Source organism: Ascidia mentula, chromosome 6 (assembly GCF_947561715.1).
Source record: "Ascidia mentula chromosome 6, kaAscMent1.1, whole genome shotgun sequence".
Taxonomy (NCBI): Eukaryota; Metazoa; Chordata; class Ascidiacea; order Phlebobranchia; family Ascidiidae; genus Ascidia; species Ascidia mentula.
Window position 1 is genome coordinate 9,251,915 of NC_138571.1, and position 20,109 is coordinate 9,272,023.

Below are 20,109 nucleotides of genomic sequence, written 5' to 3' on the forward strand. Positions count from 1 at the left end.
ATCCGCAGAGTGCAACTTTGTCAGACTATGAGGGTTACGATATACTATTATTTTAAACATGAACAACTCAAAATACTACGCCACAAAAGCATGGCCTACAATATTTACAAAGTCGTCCCACATTGCAAATACTGTAGGCCATTTATCCGAATTGACATTTTCTCTTTGCAGTCCCGGCCAATAGTGTTTGTTAACTTCTAGTTTCAAATATTTTTACCCTGCACCTTCTTAAAGTTTACCCATACCTCACCATACGCACATTTTAGAGTTATGAGTTGTACATATCTTACTTGTAATCGAATATTAATGTGCGAATTTTGTACAAAGTTTAGTCTATGAATCAGACATAGACTATACATGGTTCGCATCCGGTGGTTTGTACCTATAGTTTTGCAAAGTGAATTAATCTCTACATTTTCCAGTTGGCTGGATGCATTGTTGAATCTGATAGTTTGAAACAATGTGTTTTGTCTTCAGCTCACTGATCATTATTGCGTCATTTGCTTCAGCTTTAAATAAAAACGAAAAAAAGTTCTGCATGTAATTTTTAATACACGGAGATGCAACAGTTTAAAGTACTTGATAAACAAATATCGCCCTTATTCACACCACATTATATTAATGCTATTTGGGTAATATCCAATCACAACTCCATTCCATTAACGATGAAACATTTTTTGCACATGCCGTATAATCCTTTGTGTGCATTGACTAACTGAAAGGCCAAGTGTTTATTTCCAGTGCATAACAAAATGTCTTCGATGAATTGACACAACTGGCCTGCAAATATTGTTGTAAACAAAACCAAAATGCAATTTTCCCCCTTGCCCCCACCGGATGCCCATGACCTCTCGCACTATCATACCAAATATAAAACCAAAACCAAGAAAACTAAGCACGGCAATCCAGACTATAGGCACTTTTCGTAGAAATTTGCAGATTTGTATTTTCTAATATGTCCCAACCGTTTTTATTCTGCGGACTTTATTGTCGGTATCTTTGCCACGTATCGGCCTTAAAGTTAAGTCGCAGATAAACACAGCATAAAGAAATAACAAATGCAAAGATTATCTAAGTAGTAATTTTGATGAGGTGTGAACCCCGGCATAGTTTCCCAGTAAGGAATGGACCTGGGGGTAATGGTAGACAACGACACCCACAAAGTGTTTCTTATGTTATGTCTGCTTCCTAATTTTGTCTTGGTTGCCGTCACTACAGAAGAAAACAGCTTCACAAAAATACGACGTTGGAAATGGCATAATCGATTTTAATGCTCTTGTGGCGGTGTCAGGGTGGCATGTTGGGAAATGTTTTAAAGGGTATTTTGACAAGTTTTCTGGTCGTATCGGTTTAGTTGGGGCCGCAGATTTGTTGACGAAGTTATAATTGATTTATGACAATGCATGTTAATATCTGTTTTCAATTTTTGGTCGGTAATTAATTTTTTTTTTGAGTGTACATTATTTTAGAAACGGCTAAGTTATGTGCGTTTAAAGTTTTTGTCGACGAGCGACGAGCTCTTTGGTTCAAAAAAACGTGAAGTGGATAAATAGTTGGTCGTTTTGTGACAGATATTCAAGCAAAATTGGAACCTTAAACCAAAATCTAATTTCAAAGGTGAGAATTGCTAAACAACTTATTTGTACTGGTGCAAAAGTAGCGTGATTTTTAAGGAATTTGTAGCCAGTATGCGGTGTGCATGCCGAGCCGACTACCTACTGTCTTGTCGTCAATCGTGTTTTGCTATTGTTGGAAGTCTCGTCAATGGTCTTAAGCTCACTGACAAATTCAAATAAATATCAAATGAGGTAGTTTGTTTTCGTTGCCGACTGTGTTTAAATCCAATCACTTTCACTGAAGGTTTTTTTTGTAAATCAAGTCGTTTTAAAAACTTTTTTTCCCACACCGTGTTAAAAGCTTTGTGATTTAAAAACGCACGTCAAAGAAGTTTTGCTGTTTCTTAACCTTCAGTTTACACTAAAAACATATATATATAACTACAACCCAACCTGATAGGCCGAATAACAGCTGTGACCAATAAATTTTGAACTGCTTATGTTTCTCAGCGCCACACAATTGCCCATTTATTCTCCACTGCCCCCATTTTTTGCAAACATTCTCGCCATGGGCACTGGTGCCTATTTTGGGAACCACTAGTCTACTTCATCTTTTTTCTTGTTGTATTTTGTTTTTGAACACAACCACCTCTAAAAACACTTATCCGTTTCACGAATTCTGTACAAAAATAGCCATGCTATAATGTTATTCAGGTAAATACTATTTTTCAATTTTTTTAATGTAGTCTTTATTTTGATAATCACATTTCAGCCAGACATGGTGCAACTAAATCATGCAGGTCTTGTTATTGCAATAGTCAGTTTGTGTGTAATCTGCACTGTAGTTCAGATGCCTCAATAATTTCTACCTTTCTTTCTTGTTTCAGCATGGTTTGGAGTTTTCGACAAAAGGATTTCCATTTGCTCTACTGCAAATGTATATGTCACAGTATTATCATGTACCAGCGGTTTTAAGCCAAATGTACAAAAACTAACAACTGTTCTGTGTTTTCATTTGTTCAAAGTAAAATAAATACAATAACATATGGCTTAAATTGAGGGTATATGGTACATACTGTGGCCAACTGCTCTTGTGTTTCTGCTAATGGAGCAGTTAGAAACCAAAAATATGCTGAAAAATGTGGATTGTGTTTCTGAACATTGGTACAGTTATTAGTTAGTTTTAGCTCAGGAATTGACTGTCATATAAAAACAGATATATGTAGTTTCAGCATATTAGCTTTCTTCCTTTTTAGGCAAAGAGTGGAAATAAAATGGTTTGTTTTAATACATTTCATATAAACTGATTTTTCAAATCTTACACTCTTTTTATTTCATAATAAACCGTGTATTGTAAGTTTTATTAGTTCCCTGCACCCATTTTCCATTAAAAAATAATTTTCAAATTTTAATACAAATTTTGTTGTTGATCAATAGGCAACTTATGTGTGTCAACCACCCAGTTGTCATTATTTCATAACATGGAATCACCACAACCTCCAGATTTGGAACTAAGCAGTTCTCCAAAACCTCCAGTACTTGAACTGGGTGAAATCAAATCACCTCAACCTCCTATCTTGGATATTGCCATTGGATCAACAGCTGAAGAACAGGTTTGACATATTCACAGATATATTATGCTTGCTTTGTGTTTTTTAGTATTTATAAAGTTCTTTATTACTGCATTTTAAAGTTGTAATGTTTGTTTGGGATTCCTAATCTATTCCTCACATTTTTGTCATTATCAACTTATATATATACACAGTGGCGGATCCAGGGGGAGGGGGGGTGTTTAGGTGTCAGAGCACCCCCCTCAGCATTTTGGCACATTGTTTTGTGGGGTGTTCAAGTGCGATTAATTTCCCGCTACGCAGGAACGAACACTACGGTCAAGAGTTTGTCTCTGCTGTTTCTTGGTCGCGTGCGCTGCATTCACATGGCGATGACTCTTATGAAACAATCTTTGTTGTGCCGTTGGTCAATAACTGAAACCGAACACCCCTCTCATATTTTTTCTAGATCCGCCACTGTGCATACATGTGAACTTAATTACTAGCCTCTCTTATTTGCAATTTCCATCACTCTTTTGAGTTGGGATGAATATATGAATGACCTCCATTTTTCACTCTACAGGATAATAAGAAAACAACAGAAGATGAACCTGTTGTACAAATTTCATCTGAAGTTGATCCTTCTAACGAAGAAGGTGAAAATGGTGATGCACCTGAGACCATTCAAGAAGAACAAAAACAAGATAATGCTAATAATGGAAATGATATTGCAATTTCAAAGGAACAAGCTGACGAGTCAGATGGTGAAATACGTAAGTTGTGAATGTGTGACAGGTTTGCAAAGCATAGATCTGCAAATGGTGGTTTGTAACACAAATATGGGTGGTTCAAAATTAAATATATAATATCGACATACTTGTGTTAATTTTCTTTCAATTATTATCTACAACAATGACTGTAGATACAATTAAAACGTTTGCAATTGAATTTCTCATCAGCTATAAATGATCTATACAGTACTGTTTGTCCTAAACATAAAAAATATTTTTGTCGGTCGCGCAAAAAAGTACATTTGCTGGCCCCTGTTGTAAGGGATTTGCATTAAGGTGGCTGTACACAGAAATATAATGCATATTGTGTTAACGTGCATTAATCGCATGCTACAATCTTGGTGATTTTCTAGCAAAGTGTCTTTGTGATCAAAAGAACTGTTATATACTAACTACATAATTTTTTCCATGTATTAAAATCAAGCCAAATTGAAATTGCATGTCTGTATAACCAATTTTTATCTTTGCCCAAACATTACAGATATTGATATTCACAATAATAGTATGATAAACTGTCAGTTTTAAAACAATAAAAATAATATAATGCATGAACACAAAGCATTGCAATTGTTGTGTTTAATGCTTATTGCAATTGTTCCAATTAATAATTTGTTTCTAGTCTACCTATCCAAGCTGGCAGTTTTTTTTTGTCATGATAAAAAAGGTTTATAGAACATTTATTTAAGAAGGTAAAAAACTGGACTAAGTTCTACAAATATACAAGAACTGTCATGAAAATTCCCTGCCTAGTATGTACAATTTCTCACCACAAACCAAACTCTTGTATAAATACATTGTTAACTAACTATTGCATTCTTATTTACCATGCATTTTTGAAACAGGCTTGGTAAATAAATGATTAAATGAAGTCAGTTTTGACCTAAAACTTTACTGTTTTTTTACAAGAAAACTTTTAAACCCAAATTTTGTACCTTCTGGTTACACAACTTAGCTAGCAAAACTAGGAATGACATCTAAACAATACAAAAACACACTTGGTCATGGTACGTCGAAAACAAATCGAAATGGATTTTGTGTACAGCCATCTTCTATTGCTTAAGCAAATGACAAAAAAATGTTAATTGCAAATATAGTAATTCCTATTCTTTGTTGTTTCAGATGACTCAGATAATGAAACAGAACCCAGTAGTGATATTCCAGTTCCAGCTAAACCAGTTGTGAAAGAGGATTTTGGTGTTTTGGCTGAAGTACGACCAGAATTGGATCAACTTGATTATGATGAAGATGTTGATGAAGAAGGAGAAATTGTAATCATGTTTGTAATTTCAACACTAACATGATACATGAAATAAACCACTGTGATAAGATTTTGTTGTAGTAGATAAATTAAATAATATTTTATATTATAAGATATATTTTTTGTTTCAGTAATTTATTTTTGTTTGTCGAAGGTCGATGAGCCCTCAACTAAACAAGAGAAGGATGAGATGTCAGACGGGGAGGTGAGTGCTTTTACGGATCATGTGTTGGGGCTTGTTACACCAATGACATTTAATTGGCCCAATATTATTTGAAATTGTGTGCTTCTTTTTGATACTTATATAGTTGCTTTTAGGTGTGCTTTGTATTTAGTGATAGATGCATGTTCACTTCTAGACTTAACAAAGATATTTAACATAAATTATGCAATTTTTACAGATTGAATCAAGTGATGGCGAAGTGCACAGTGGAGGAGAAAATAAAGATAAGGTATGACACTTTATAACTTTGCTGTTTTTTTGTAATTAGAGTTCATAAGTTCAGAAATCTAAGCTAGAAAGTTTATGTTTAGTTGGAAAATAATATACTAGTTGGTTTGTGCAGAAAATTGTTCCAACGCAAGGATTTTATCCTGATGACTTCGAAGAAGGGGAAATGGTTGATCCTATCGGTGAGTAGGTGCTCGGTACGATTGTTATTCTACGAAGTTTCAGCCCAATTCCATTGCATAGTGAAGTAGTCTTGTATCTATCTGTTTTAAAAAAAAATAACTTAAATCTACTGATATGTAATTGAACTGTTGTTCAAAGTTTCAAGGCAATATTAGTAATTATATTCATTGTGTTTGGTGTGTTTTGCTTTAAATATGCCAAAGCAGGGTATACATAGTGGTAGTAACACATAAATACTGTTAACAGAGGGGCCAGCTATTCCACGAGAAGTATGCAGGTTTTTCCTGCGAGGAAACTGTACATGGGGTGACAGGTGTAGATTTGTCCACCCTGGAATTAATGACAAAGGTATCTATGCAATCTTGTTGTAAACCACTAGCTCAGTATTACATGCTGTTTCAATTCCCTACATGTTGTTCAAACATATTTTTAATGAACATGAGAAAATGTTACGAAAGACTACAGGGGTCCTACAGAAGTCTTTTTTTTAAGTATTGTTAACAAATATTTTATTTGCTTTCATGTTTGAAATAATGTGATATCTATTGACAGGTGGATATAACATGTTTGCTGATGAAATGAAATCATCTGCACCAGAACCAAGACCTCCGCAACCTCCTCCAATGGAGCCACAGGTTAAATTGTTACATTTTTTAAAATCAGATATAAATGTAGGAATTTGTTTCTTGCAATTTATTAATGCTGAATAATTACAGTTTTTATGTGGTGCTGTTGAATTGTGGTTTTGATAAGTTCACATGAATGTTTGCTTACATTAAGAATATTTGCTTTTTTATCTCAAAAAGGCATTTATTACATTGGCTGCGATTTTGGTTTTTATTTATCACGATATGATCATGGAAATATTGTCACATAGAAAGTACAGCAGGGCATGGTTTTTTCACAAGCTATTCAATATTACTAATTTTCTGACACATCTTGCAGAATCATGGAGCTGTTCCTGGCTTCCCCGCTCTTCCACCTGCTCCAGAAACTGCCTGGGATCGTGGATTGAGGGAAGCAAAAGAGGTAGAATGTCAATGAATCTGAATAAAACTTGCTACAAAGAAGTACTTGAATAATAATTGTGATTACTTTTTTGCAGATGAGAAGGCGGGCAATGCAACGTAAAGTAGAGGAACCTGATTTTATGCGGAAGCGTGAAATAATTTCCTGTAACGAAGCTCTAAACATTGATCGTGACATGGACTATATTGCTCAAAAGCCATTAGTTGATGATGCTCAGTATGTATAAATAAATTATTCTTAAATTTGTCTTCAAAATTGTCTTTTGGCCCACCAGAATCATATACTTAGAAATTTGATATTTACAGTTTATAGATATTTTTATTGTTATACTTAATAATAGGAAGTGTGGGGTCTGTTAGATTTACCGGATTTAACATTCCAGTTCAATCATAATCTGCCTCTAGTTACGTTTTGTTTAACGAATCTTCAATGTTCCTTTTTTACTAGCGTGCAAAGCATAATATAAAATGTATGGTTGCATACATATGCGTCGATTTAGGGGTGACTGGAGTGACATGTCACCCCTCACAAACAAACCGGGGTGACAACGTGTGTATTGTCATGCCTGAATTTTGTTTGAATTAAAAATTATTGTCACAAAAACCACACACATGCGTTAAGCTATAGTTTCAAACGACCTGTATTATCACGGTCACTATCATGCAAACACAAATAGTGTCTTGTGGATTGTTATGCAGCAAAGTAGTTGTTGTGGCATACTGGTAAGAATCGGCATTGTTGCATAATATATTTGTATGTACTTCATAATTACTAAATCTGCAATAGACCGAGTGAAACAAAAATGTCCCGCTTTCAGTAAGGGGGTCCATAATTAAAGTGTTTAAAACTTAGTGCTTCAACAACATAGTTCGGTGTATAACCAAGTAACACGAAACGGAAGTTGTGCCATTTGCCTATATGTTTAGGGCGATACGACTGACTAAATGTTTTTTGCGTGTTTCTAAACCCTGGAAAAGTCACCTTTAATATTTTACAAAACGTTAAAAAATAGACGCCTATGGTTGCATATTGTAACCACTCAGCTATTTGGTTCTTCAAACACATGCATGTGTTAAACATTTATTTTTTGTGATTTTCAAGTGGTTACGATCCACTTGGAGTGTTTGATGAGGATGATCGATATGCTGTTCCTGCTCCAGAAGAACTCAAAAGAATCAAAAGATTTGAATCGATGAAGATTTCGCATCACAAAGATGACAACAGGAGACCAAGTCCAAGAAGGGTAACCAGTGTTTTGAAGTGTTTATAAATGTTTGGTTTGTTTACAAAGGACATGATTTCAGCAAAATTACTTTGATATGGGAAAGTATAGCCTGGTTTTTCTCAACGGTAGGTCAACAGAGTTTTGGGTCAGGTGACCAATAGAATTCTGCTATAGACCCTTAGCTTGTTTCCACTGTTGATGTGAAATTCTGGAACTGAAATTGGCCTGGTTTGCACCATGTGATGCATTATTGCACAATTAATGGCCAAGAAGTTTTTAAACGTAGTTCTTTGTTGTGTTTCACTGGGTGCCTTTAAGCATCACAAACATATGATTGTTTGTAGGATGTTGACATGAGGCGTGGAGGCTCACCGAGAAGAGTTGGCAAAGATCGTCATCTACCACCTCCTGGTCATCCCATGCACATGCATGAAAGAAGGTAAATTTATAAACTTCATTTCAGGGTCTGTGGTATCAATTGCAAGTATTTTAAATGAAAATAAGAAATCTATGCCGATGCTGATCAAATAATGTTGATTAAAAAGAGAAAAAAAAGAGAATTATACTGATGTAAATCCTGGAGACTACCTGCTCTATAATTAGGGCAAAAAAACACAATTATGCACAATTGTTTTGATTTTTATTTGCACACATAATATTAAACAATGTTTGACTCCAAAATGATTGCATTTCAAATGAGTCTTACTTCAACTGTAATGACTGTGTGATATTTGAGCCTAGAAATGTGACAGAAGTGAGTTTAGGTATTATTGTTATATATATTTTGCAACTTGACACAGTGTGGTGTTAAGTTAGAAATTAGATGGATTTTTTTTTAAGAAAGTAAGTTGCATTTTATTATTTGTACTCTTAACTCACTCCTTGCTTATTGTGAAAAAATGTCTTTGTAAAAAATTGCCAAACTTGTCAGATCACCACCAAGAAACTTACCTCCACATCATCGGGGTCCTCCCCCTCCACTTTCCCAAATGCCCCCAAGGTTTGGGGAACCAGATTTCCGTGACCAAGCCCCCAGGGACCGGGATTATAGAGATCGCCGCATGGAGGATGGGATGAGGTTTGGAGTTTACTTAATATTTGTTTTAATGCATTTGAAAAGAAAATATACCATATTTTTTTAATTATTGTTAAAAATGAACCTGAGAAGCATTTGAGGTTTTAATTATTGATATAATCATGTTTTAATAATTTTGTGTTGGTTATGGCACTTAAGTGTGTTAAAGTTTATTTGGTAATTCTACATATTACAACACCAAAAAATATCCTGCATATGTGAGAAAAGTATACTGATTCTAAATTGCATTTCATGGTTTTAGAGACCGAGGTTATCCACCACGATATGATGGCAGACCACATGAAGCCAGAAGAATACCATCACCTAAAAGGTCTTTTCAGTATTCACACAACCCTTTTCATTGTAACCACATATTATATAGTACAAGTTATTGTAATGGACTTGAATTTTATTGTATTCAATGATTGAATTTTAATCCTTAGTATTGAATGTGGTTGTATCTATTTGTACAGGGAAGTGGAAAGTAGAATTGTTCCTGTTGGGAAGAAATCAGATAATGAACAAGGTACCAACATTTAACTTAATAGCTTAAATGTTAGAATGGTTTTATTGTCTTCTGTATGGTTTTATTGTCTCCTTCTTCTTATTATTATTATTTAAAACTTGATGGTTTTGCTGAAATTTAGGAATTCCTGGTCGGGGTGATGTTTGGAGTGACCCTTGGGCTCGAGGTCGTCAGCAGGTCAAAGGTCGGCAGAGTAGAAGTTCGTCAGGTTCTTCTGGTTCAAGTTCTTCCGCCTCTAGGTTTGACAAACATAGCAATATATGGAAAAAATGTCATTAAATTCAAACAACAGGAAACAACCTGTTCTGTTTGGTGATATCGACAAATCTTTCTTTAAAAATCCAAAATTACTTACAAAAGTAGTACCGTATTTTACGGACCATAAGGCGCAATTTAAATCCTTTTTTTTCCTCATAAATTGATTGTGCGCCTTATAAGCCGGTGCGCCTAATGTATGGATGCTTTATTGCCTACACTCAAAACCAGTACCGATACTATTATTATATAAATAAACCACCGTCTTACACAATAAACTACGGTAAAAGCAACTAGCAACTGTGATATTCACTAGGCTCATTTTTTCTTTTGCTCATTGTACTATTGTGACTTGCTTACATTTATTACGTAACAAGTAAACTTTTAATAATGAGCTTTATACGGTAACCCATACTCCTTAAAATACGTTGCGTTCTATAGCCCGGTGCGCCTTATGTATGAACAAAAAACTAATCAATTTATTGACAGGGTGCACTTTATGGTCCGTAAAATAGGATATTGTATGATCATAGGCGCCTAGTCAGAGGGGGCGCCGCCCCCCAGATTTTTCAAAAAAAAGAGATTCAAATACAGTTTTTCGATACTTGATGACGTCATAGTAACAAATTATGACGTCATAATATAGTCGCCCCCCCTGGAAAAATGAAAACTAGGTGCCTATGTGTATGATACAATGGCATGATTGGCAGGATCGTCCCACTGCACATGTCTTTTCTTATGAAAGAGTGGCAAAGATCAGTGTCGGTACAATATTAGATACTGACAATATTGTTTAGTAAAAACATGATATTTATTTTGATTTTGGAAAATAAATGAATCAGACCCATAACAATATGTTACTTAAATGTTTTTAAAACTTGACTCAAATATATCCTAATGGTAAATGTTGGTGACCTATTAACTTGGTGTTTGGCCACGTATATGTTAAAATATAATATAGCATTGTACTATACCTTCCATACCAGTTTAATCTGTTTTAACAAAAACATATTTGCAGATCATCATCTTCGTCACGATCAAGATCTTCATCGAGTGGTTCATCATCCTCAGGATCGAGGTATAAAGTTAATTCAATACTTTTCAACGGTTTATTTTGTGCTGAAAATTTATATATTTTTTAAATTTTTTGATCAAAAAGTCTGACTTATAACAGTCTTGATGGTTTCCTGTGTAAGATGTTTCACTTACTTTCTTATTTTTCAAGTTCTGGAAGTAGCTCAGACTCCAGTAGATCTCCATCACCCAAGAAAACAACAAAGAAACTTACCAAGAAATCTTCCACTCCCGCCACTAAAGTTGCTGCAATCACTAAACAAGGTATGTGACATATTAAAACATTTAAATTTGTTCGGGTAAAGGTTATGAAAAAAAAACTAAATTGCCATTCTATGTGCTTTGTATTTTATTTAAATCTTGAAGTTTATTCTATCCATTGATTTAATATTAACACCAATGACATTTAATGCTCTCGTTATTAATTGCCTTTTTTCAAAAAATTGCACATTACATTCTATGATATTTTGTTAGCAGGTTTATATTTTTATATATAACATGGAACTTTTTTTAGCAAAAGGATCTCCAAAGTTGACTAAACCATCAGTTGTGAAGAAATCAAACCAACCTCTGTTGGAAGAAGTAAACAAAAATGGGAAACCACCAGTTGCAGTCAAGCCTCCCACTAAAGTAATTACATCATCTTGACCATTGACAAAACAAATTCAATCTCTGATATTACTATTCAAAAATAATTGTTATGCAGCTAATGATTTAAATTTTCAGTGTTGTTTGAACATCCAATTTACTTAATGCATATTCTTGTATTATTGTTTTAAGGTGGGGGAAGCACCCGAAAGAGGCCGAGCAGCAACAAAAATCAAAACCAAACAGCGATCGAGAAAGTTAGTAAATATTTGATTGTCTTCTAGTTGTTGAGACTTAATTGTATGCTTTGTCATTAAACTTGAACAAGACAGTGACAATGATTTTTAAAGCAAAATATATTTGTATCTTAAAAACAAAGCTGGTTAATTTCAACCAGGAAATAAACGTTTCCTTATTGTTCTGTGATTTGTAATTTTTTTAATGTTTTTCAGGAAATCAGGGTCATCATCGAGCAGCAGTGAGTTCTCACGGTCAAGTAGTTCTGAGTCTGGATCCAAGGAAAGATCAGATTCTGAATCTGAGAGCGATTCAGGATCAAGCACCAGCTCGTCTGGTAATAATTTTTGTCAAATATTGACTTGTTTATATCAGCTGTTCAGCTTGTTTATTTGCACAAAGGCATAATTTCCGACTAATTTAAATTTTTACAACTGGCTCAAATTTGAATAATTGTGATTTTTGGGAAAATGACTAATGTCTCATAAATTTTGCAGGATCAGGAAGTTCTTCATCCTCTGACTCCAGTGATTCCTCAGATGAAGAAATGAAATCAAAAGGTTGTCACAATTATGTATGCAAAAGAGCCATAATGATAATTGAGAGCTGCAGACGAGGTGTACACACTGTTTCACAAAGCTAACCCAGTGCCACAGCCACCAGCTGTACTGATGAGACCTTACACGAAACAGTGTGTACAACCTGTCTGTAGCTCTCATTGCAAGCGTTCCTAGTTTTAATCTTATTTTGTATAAATATATTTTTGTGATCTTATATTTTACAGCAAAGAAAATGAAAATCACCAAAACTGTTGCTGGGCTTCCACAAGTGGGCACTGGAGAGCAGGCTGTTGGAAAAGTTTCGGTTCCATCAAAACCAGGGAGGAAAGATGTTAAAATGACAATTATTAACAAGGTTTAAAACTTGTGTGTATGGAATAGTTAACCGATTTTTTTTTAATTCTGGGTATTGTGGCTGTGTTACAACAAAAACTGAAAATAGTTGAAAAAACTGAAAAAAAATATTTTTTTACTACAATGAGTTAAAGTATTTGTATGAATTGATGGCCATGTAGTACAATAGTCACATAACTGTCGCATAATTTGCTAACTATCTGATGTACAAAACCATTTAAAACTTGAAGGTAATTATGTTAAAAATATTTATTCACCTCTATATTTTTGTGCAACAGCCTCAACAAAAATCTGGAACACAGGCAACAGATAACAGGTAACTATTAAATCACCACGAAGTTGGTTATTTTCAGCGTCTTTGAAATTAAAGTAAAATTTACAAGTTGAATAACCGATGTAAAATCTTGTTTTCTAGGAAACGTTCAGCTGCTGCCATGTCAAGCGGAACGAAGTCGGGAGGCAAGAAAGTGTCGGCCATAGCGAACCGCCGGGTGGAATTACTTGAACAACTGAAAGTTGTTGAAAACGCAATCCTCAAAAAACGTGCAAAGTTAACTTGATAATGAACGCTTCAGGTTAAATTCAAACTGCCAAGTTCTGTTGGGAGGACTTCAATGAAATGATTTTGTTGTTTCATTTCGTCTTTTGCAGTCACGTTTTCACTTATGACTTATTACTGTTGTGTGATGCGAAACGTCTGCTTGTTCCTGAAACAGCGCCATCAAGTTATTTCAGTGTGTTTCGGAAGGAAGTTAGTAAGTTTAGCATTTAGACAGGATTTTGTTGTTGTTTTTTTACGAGTGCCTATTAACATGGCGTAATCCGGGGCTGTATTAACCACAACTAACTGCGAGGTGCCGATAATGCATGAAACTAACGACTTCACGAGTAAAACATTTTAATAATATCCCGGTTTTGTTTGTTTCGCAAGTCTTTAACCTCGACATCTTTGAAACCAGCGTTTTGGTCACAAAATCAGAAACAGAAAAAAAAAGCGATTTGGAGTAAACCAGAAAAAACGCGTCGAAGAAATTTCGGCCTAAAAATTCAATTTCTGCGGCACGCCGTGTCAGTCTTTGGTCTATAACTATCTGTAGGTACTTGTAGACACTTGTTTTGACAGACTATAACCACTCAGGAACGTCGGCCACTTGTGCCCGTGGCATCTTGGTGTCTCCAATGTGACCAAAATGTTTGATGTGGTGTTGTTCACCCGTTTCTCTGGCCAGTCTTGATATTGTCTTCACCTTCTGCATCACCATGACCCTCATCATGTCTTCATCACTGTGGCCAGGCTCGTTAAATTGGGCTCCTACGTACGTGTCTCTCTGTGTTGTTGCGACGGACGTCATTCTTGTGTCTACTTATCTTTTGCCTTAGTGTTTGTCCGATGTTTAGAGCTGATAGATAGTGCACACAAGTTATGACGTGAATCACATTGGTACAACTACATGAAAATGTTTCCTGTGGTGTAAAATGTTACCCCTTCTTACGTAATGAGCTGATTAGTCGGGTTTATGAAGTGGCACAGTGCGCGTCGCGGGCCTCCACTTTATGGTTGTAGTTCAAGTGGAGAATAAAAAATACAGACACTGGAGAGGTGGCCTTGCACCACACCATTCACCATGTAACGACAGACCACGAGTGTCGTGCTTTGCGCATTCGGAAGGCTTTTAAAAACTTACCCATCGCAGCGCTATGGATCGCTCGGTCAAGGCATGTAGACTCACAAGTCACGACATTGTGTGGTACTGTGTAACACGCAGTGAAAAGAAACCTAACACTACCGTTTCGGCGACATGCGTTTGAAAACATGATTTGTAAAATTACCTGGTAGGGAAAGGCAGCAAAAGATAAAGAACCTTATTTCGTGTTTAAGTTTAAACATTAGAAAAAATATACTAATCTAATAATACACACTAAACAAACTTCACAACAGTTTGGCGTTGCACTTGCATTTGATCGAATCCTATATTAGAAGGCATCGAGCTTGATTTGATCCGACTCCAGCATCAGAAAGCGTTGTGTTCGAGATAGCAGCACCAGAAATAAAGGGACGCGGGAGATTTTTGTTAGAGATTTTGTCGGTTTGCAGCTCCGCGAACCCAACATCAAGTTATAGGCTGTGAAACCTATATGGTGGCCTAAGTTCTGATCTGGATCCCAGGTTGAGTCTGACCGGAATGTGCTCTGGTGGGCAGAGCACGTGAAAAGGTGTATCGTAAGTAAAATAACTAGCCAAAGCTTCAGAAAGTCTGGTACAGAGTATAGAAATTGATTTTGAAGAACCGAATTTAGATAGAATATTAAAAGAATTGAAATTATGACAAACCACATTCCCTACAAGGTCATTATAGAGGCTCTATAAACTCATCACAGAATGCAACGTGAGTTCTGACGTCAACTAGGAATATACCAGAAAAAAGCACTGATAGAAAAAAGTGTCAAAAGTTAATGGACAATGTTTTTTGGTTGAAAGTAAGAACCAACACGGAGCTGACTATAGTGGTAAAATCCAAACATCAAAACGCTCGACCACCAGTCCGTCATCTCATCCGTCGAAGGCGGAACAAAACAAAACAGCGTGTCCAACAAATTTGTGAAAAGATTAGAGGCAAGAAGTTTTATGATTTAAAAGTTTATTTTTGTTCAAAACAAGTGGTATTTGTCATAATAGCATACTACAAGTATTAAGACAAAACCATAAAACAACAAGACACTTAATGCAAAATTGTTATTTGTACAGAAACTTGAACATGCAAGAAGTGGTTGCAAACTTAGATCATGTAAAATTTGACATCGAATATGCCATTGAGCAACAAATAGGCGTACAACCACTGCCGTTTACGGGAATGGATAGTAAGTAGCTTTATTTGTTGAAGTTTCATAAGGCAATAAGGTTACATATAAAATCTGATTCAGGCCTTCCAGTTTTGTCAAATTAATGTTTGTGCAAATAAAATCAACAGTATGTATGTCTTTTTTGTAACATGTAAAATATTCAACATAAATTATTTTTAAAGAATCTGGTGCATCTGTGTGCACTTTCTTCAAACTCAACCTCTGTCAGCGAGGTGCCAACTGTCCGTTTCGACATGTTCGTGGAGACAAAGCTGTTGTGTGCAAACATTGGCTGCGTGGCCTTTGCAAAAAAGGGGATCAGTGTGAATTTCTTCATGAGTACGACATGAGCAAGATGCCAGAATGCTATTTCTATGCTCGATTTGGTAACTACCTTGATTTTTAAATATTTGAAACATTGTATTTTTACTTTTTCACACATATTTTCAACTTCCTCAATTTGAAGTATGTGTGTTCAGGGTGCCATTTCATATATATATATTGTATATATATGTCATTTTATTATATTTTTACCACATAAGATCATTTTTACACCCTTCTTCTTAGATTTTGCTGGAACTTGGCACAAATGTGCACATATATATGGAGTTATTCAGCCCTAAACATAAAGGTGGTAAAAATATAAAAACCCATGATGTAGTGCCTAGTGGTATTAGTAGCACACACCTGATTGTTGGGATTGCTTTTATTTTGTTGTTTGATGTTTGTAGGTCGTTGTGACAACAAAGATTGCCAGTACCAACACATAGATCCAGCTGACAAAATCAAAGATTGCCCCTGGTATGATAGAGGATTCTGCAGGCATGGTTAGTAAAAAGTTATTGGGAAAAAGATTTAATATGGCACTCAGTTTTTTGGAGGTTCATTTCATAAACAGTACTGGTTTGTTTTCTTTCCAGGTGCCCTTTGCAAACACAGGCATAGAAGGAAAGTAATGTGCATGAATTACTTGGTTGGGTTTTGTCCTGACGGACCAAAATGCAAGTTCTCACAGTGAGTAACAAACAATGTTATGCAATTTACATAGACTTTATGTAAATTCAAGATTGTGTTTTTGTGGATCTGTTACTATGTAAGTGATGCTTGATCTTTTTTTGATCTAAAGTATCAATGAAGTACATGAACATTTCCTGAAGCATATAAATATTATTTGTTAATGTTGTCACATACACAGAAGTCCTCCTGGCAAGTCTTGATCAAATCAAAAAGTAAATATATTTATTGCTTTAGTCCACCATGGGAATTACCTATAACTGAACAAAAAGGAACAAAATGCAGAATATGTTCAGAGTTTGGCCATAAGGCAAATGTGTGTCCAAACAACTCCTACAAATCAATAGTAAGTTTAACCTTTATAGAGTGACTCGGAGACTGATAAAGTTTAGACTAGCTTATGTTTGTGAACCTGACCGACAGAAAGTTTATGCGATGTGTTTAGAAATTGTATTCTTTATGATTTGAATTAAAAATATTTCACAATCCAGTAGTACTTTTTATTATGGTTAATTGCGTTTGGACATAAATACAAAACATTTGATATCCAAACTTTTACAAAACTACAGGATTGTTCAAACTGACAATAGTGGGTGTTTGTAATTGTATTGTTCTGAAGGTTTAAAGGTTATTGTAGTGGCAATGAACTAAAAAGCTTCATTTATTATGTTTTGTTTTTTATAAACAGGACCGAACACCAGAGAAGGATTCTCAAGGTTCAGGTCTAGTTCTCCACTTTAACAAATCAGCTGCACCCATGCAACCAAATGTTGCCAAGGTAGATTAACCGAATGATAAAACAATTCTGTTTACATAATTAAATCTTGACAAAAAAACATATTAATTTTACAAAAGTTATTGGTCATTTATATGCAATGTTTTATGTATAGAGAACACATCTAAAAAGTCAAGTTGACATAATTTACGCCCACCAAGGTTTAAATTGGGCATGTTTGAAAATTCGTGAGTTTCAAATTTTTATTTCGCTCTTGGGTTTTATTGACGTTTGTCTCTTTCAAGCTTGTGGACGATTTATTCGAACAACGCAGTCGGATGGCGGTGGGGAGCGGAGTCTCTGTTTTAAATCGAACGAAGAAAGAACCGCCTCGAGACATGAGTCGCATCACCTGCTTTAAAGTAAGTTCAACCGCGTACAGAATGTACTTAATGAAACGTAAGTGTTTGCCTGAATAAATAAAGGACCAAATGACCAACAAACAATATTTAACTCATAGTGTTTAATATTTGGTTGAAACACAAAATACCGGTTTTGTTTGAAAGCGTTGCTTTCAATTTGAATGGGTTGCATAAATTCGGGAAACCATATTTGTGGATTATGACATTAATTGGATTTTGTTTCTACCACGAAACGTATTTTTCGGATTGTGAAACCAACTTGTTCATCCCATTTTGTTTCAATTCCAACGTAAAATTATGATCATTCTGTTATTGATCAGGCAAATTCAAAATATACAAAAGGCTTTTCTGGCAAAACCACTGATTTTATTCGACGTTTCCACTGTCATGCAATAACCGTCATAATGTTGTACTTGTGCGCAAACAACGTGATAGAATCCTCCTCTGTACTTTCGGGGCAACAAAGCGGTAGCAAGCTTTTCGTTGTCTCCGTTAAGATTAAATTGCAGATTCGTTATTTTGTATGTGTCGTTATTCTCTTTCTGACCTTTTTCGTGTGTTTATGCGCTTTGGAATTTAACAATACTGTAGGCGCACATATGTACTTTATACGATAAGGGTTATTGCATAAAATCATTGTTTTTAAATTGCCAGAGAAGTCTTTTTTTATGTTAGAAAAATGTAACAACTATATAGGTAGCAGTTATCCGCCAATTCCTTGATTTTGATGTTGCAACGCATAACGCATTGGCGAATATATATTTAATTCACAAACGATCTACTATTTCTTAGCATGTAGATAAGTTTCAAACAATGTACATGTTTCCCATCAATCTTTTTTTGTATTTGTTAAATCCCAAAGAAAAGTGTTTTGGCAAGCAAGCAATCATTTGTAATTGTGGAAGTAGCACTGTAATCATGTATTTACATTCGTTTACTGTAGATATTCAAGTCAATAATGTAAGCTCTTTAATACGGCTAATATCCAAAACTAAACGGATACCCTTCATATTTCCACAGTGTGGACAGAAGGGTCATTACGCAAGTCGATGTCCGGAACTTGCTTCGGTATTCGGAATTCCCAACCAGCGATTGAACACGTGAAAGTGTAGAAGTTGTTCAACCCGGTGTTCCACTGGTTGCATTTCATGTCTAACTTCGCACGAAACGAAGGATGTTTTCATTCGGCGGTTAAGACTTCAAAGTTCGAATTTTTTTCCCGCCTTTTCTCTTGCTTGCTGCTCGTGAAGCGACGTAGTTTTGACGCAATACATTTCTTTCGTCGTTTTATAATATAACTGATCACTACGAAGGTTTTCTAAAGGCGTTTGCGTTGCTGCACTGAACTGCAAGTTAAAAAATTTAGAAATCGCAAATTACGAAGGCTTCGCTTTACACGCAATCACACGTGGTTGTACACCGTTTTGTGGGTCGATATTTGCGTCCATTTACACCCTTCAACTTTTACTCAGACAGTTAACTCCCAAGTTTGGCCCATGCAGATAGTCGCTACTGCCTATTACATACAATAGACGATAAAGAGGTCCATAAAATGTGTTGTTATTTGGAACAGTCAAAAGTTTCATTATGTACCCGTAACGCAAATATAATTATGTCTGTAACCGCAGCTTAAATGTGTTGAAGACGGGGTTTTGAAAGAAGTTCCACACGAATGACCTCTATGGCGCTGGTTTCGTCCGTTCTCACAAAGCAAGACCGGCTGATTCTTATGTGTAGTTATTTTTATATCCGAATACTATTACACACCAAAACATCGAAACAAACACATATGCAAGCTGTGCGGTAATGCACTAATCATACGATGAACCGAATCAGATGATTTTTCCACTACAGCATTTTGTGAAATATGTAAAACCAGAACTTCTTGAATCATAAGTTGGCACATCCCATCAATTGCATTATGACGTGACAATGCTAAAATGAATCATTGTTGAAGCAGAAAAAGCAAATTGTAAATTGTACGTAGATTGTGTGTTAATAATTTTGTTGAAATTCACGCAAACTGTGTTAAAGCACTGACTTAACAGCTTGCTGGTGTTAGTTAATCACATTGCAAAAAATTAGATGAATCAGACGCCAGACTGTTGCGTTAGCCGCTTCTGTGAGCAAATGTTAGACTTACTGGTAAGTTTGCTTGCACAGCCAAAGTACGATAAACAATTAAACATAATTGCAGTCGCTTGTAGACAAAAATAAACCAATTGCGAAAGTTTCACGAATGTAGTTTATTTTTCCTTGTACCAAATTGAACTGCTCACGAGTTTGACTGTCACAAGGTCACGTGTTGCCTATAATGGAGGGTTACTGTGTCAAACGCCATAATTTCATGACCTGCGAACCGTGAGAAAAAGGTTTGCAAGCAGTTTTTCTGGTTAAAAAGCTAC

General features: G+C 35.4%; 2 protein-coding genes across 7 annotated transcripts; both read left to right on the forward strand.

Annotated features, from left to right (window-relative positions):
• Window positions 1–1,494: 1,494 nt before the first annotated feature.
• Window positions 1,495–13,649, forward strand: LOC145905508 (uncharacterized). 6 transcript variants are annotated; one of them, XM_082992725.1, is made up of 27 exons: window positions 1,495–1,617; window positions 2,444–2,833; window positions 2,994–3,169; window positions 3,690–3,879; window positions 5,017–5,165; window positions 5,310–5,360; window positions 5,557–5,607; window positions 5,722–5,788; window positions 6,036–6,137; window positions 6,342–6,424; window positions 6,735–6,818; window positions 6,895–7,034; window positions 7,920–8,061; window positions 8,388–8,482; window positions 8,975–9,121; window positions 9,381–9,449; window positions 9,592–9,644; window positions 9,766–9,883; window positions 10,918–10,977; window positions 11,125–11,237; window positions 11,488–11,603; window positions 11,754–11,818; window positions 12,014–12,135; window positions 12,296–12,358; window positions 12,583–12,713; window positions 12,991–13,028; window positions 13,128–13,649. In XM_082992725.1, the coding sequence occupies exons 3-27, from the start codon at window positions 3,038–3,040 to the stop codon at window positions 13,270–13,272; spliced, it is 2,526 nt and encodes an 841-aa protein (XP_082848851.1). In that variant the 5' UTR covers window positions 1,495–1,617; window positions 2,444–2,833; window positions 2,994–3,037; the 3' UTR covers window positions 13,273–13,649. The 6 variants fall into 6 exon arrangements, with proteins under 6 accessions (XP_082848851.1, XP_082848854.1, XP_082848852.1 ...); XM_082992728.1 differs by having other exon boundaries at window positions 2,444–2,812; XM_082992726.1 differs by having other exon boundaries at window positions 1,513–1,617; window positions 1,674–2,833.
• A 1,519-nt stretch (window positions 13,650–15,168) lies between these two features.
• LOC145905645 (cleavage and polyadenylation specificity factor subunit 4-like) lies at window positions 15,169–19,193 on the forward strand. The gene is made up of 9 exons (XM_082992899.1): window positions 15,169–15,326; window positions 15,459–15,571; window positions 15,736–15,939; window positions 16,285–16,380; window positions 16,474–16,567; window positions 16,805–16,913; window positions 17,256–17,345; window positions 17,588–17,704; window positions 18,725–19,193. Exons 2-9 carry the CDS (start codon window positions 15,469–15,471, stop codon window positions 18,806–18,808), a joined length of 897 nt encoding a protein of 298 aa, XP_082849025.1. The 5' UTR covers window positions 15,169–15,326; window positions 15,459–15,468; the 3' UTR covers window positions 18,809–19,193.
• Window positions 19,194–20,109: the final 916 nt, after the last annotated feature.

Bases quoted from the DNA above. Each gene is read 5' to 3' on its own strand.
- LOC145905508 (XM_082992725.1), top strand. From the start codon at position 3,038: ATGGAATCACCACAACCTCCAGATTTGGAACTAAGCAGTTCTCCAAAA. The intron at 6,138-6,341 runs GTATCTATGCAA...ATCTATTGACAG, and splicing joins CCCTGGAATTAATGACAAAG to GTGGATATAACATGTTTGCT. The intron at 11,238-11,487 runs GTATGTGACATA...AACTTTTTTTAG, and splicing joins TGCTGCAATCACTAAACAAG to CAAAAGGATCTCCAAAGTTG.
- LOC145905645 (XM_082992899.1), top strand. From the start codon at position 15,469: ATGCAAGAAGTGGTTGCAAACTTAGATCATGTAAAATTTGACATCGAA. The intron at 17,346-17,587 runs GTAGATTAACCG...GTCTCTTTCAAG, and splicing joins TGCAACCAAATGTTGCCAAG to CTTGTGGACGATTTATTCGA. The intron at 17,705-18,724 runs GTAAGTTCAACC...ATATTTCCACAG, and splicing joins GTCGCATCACCTGCTTTAAA to TGTGGACAGAAGGGTCATTA.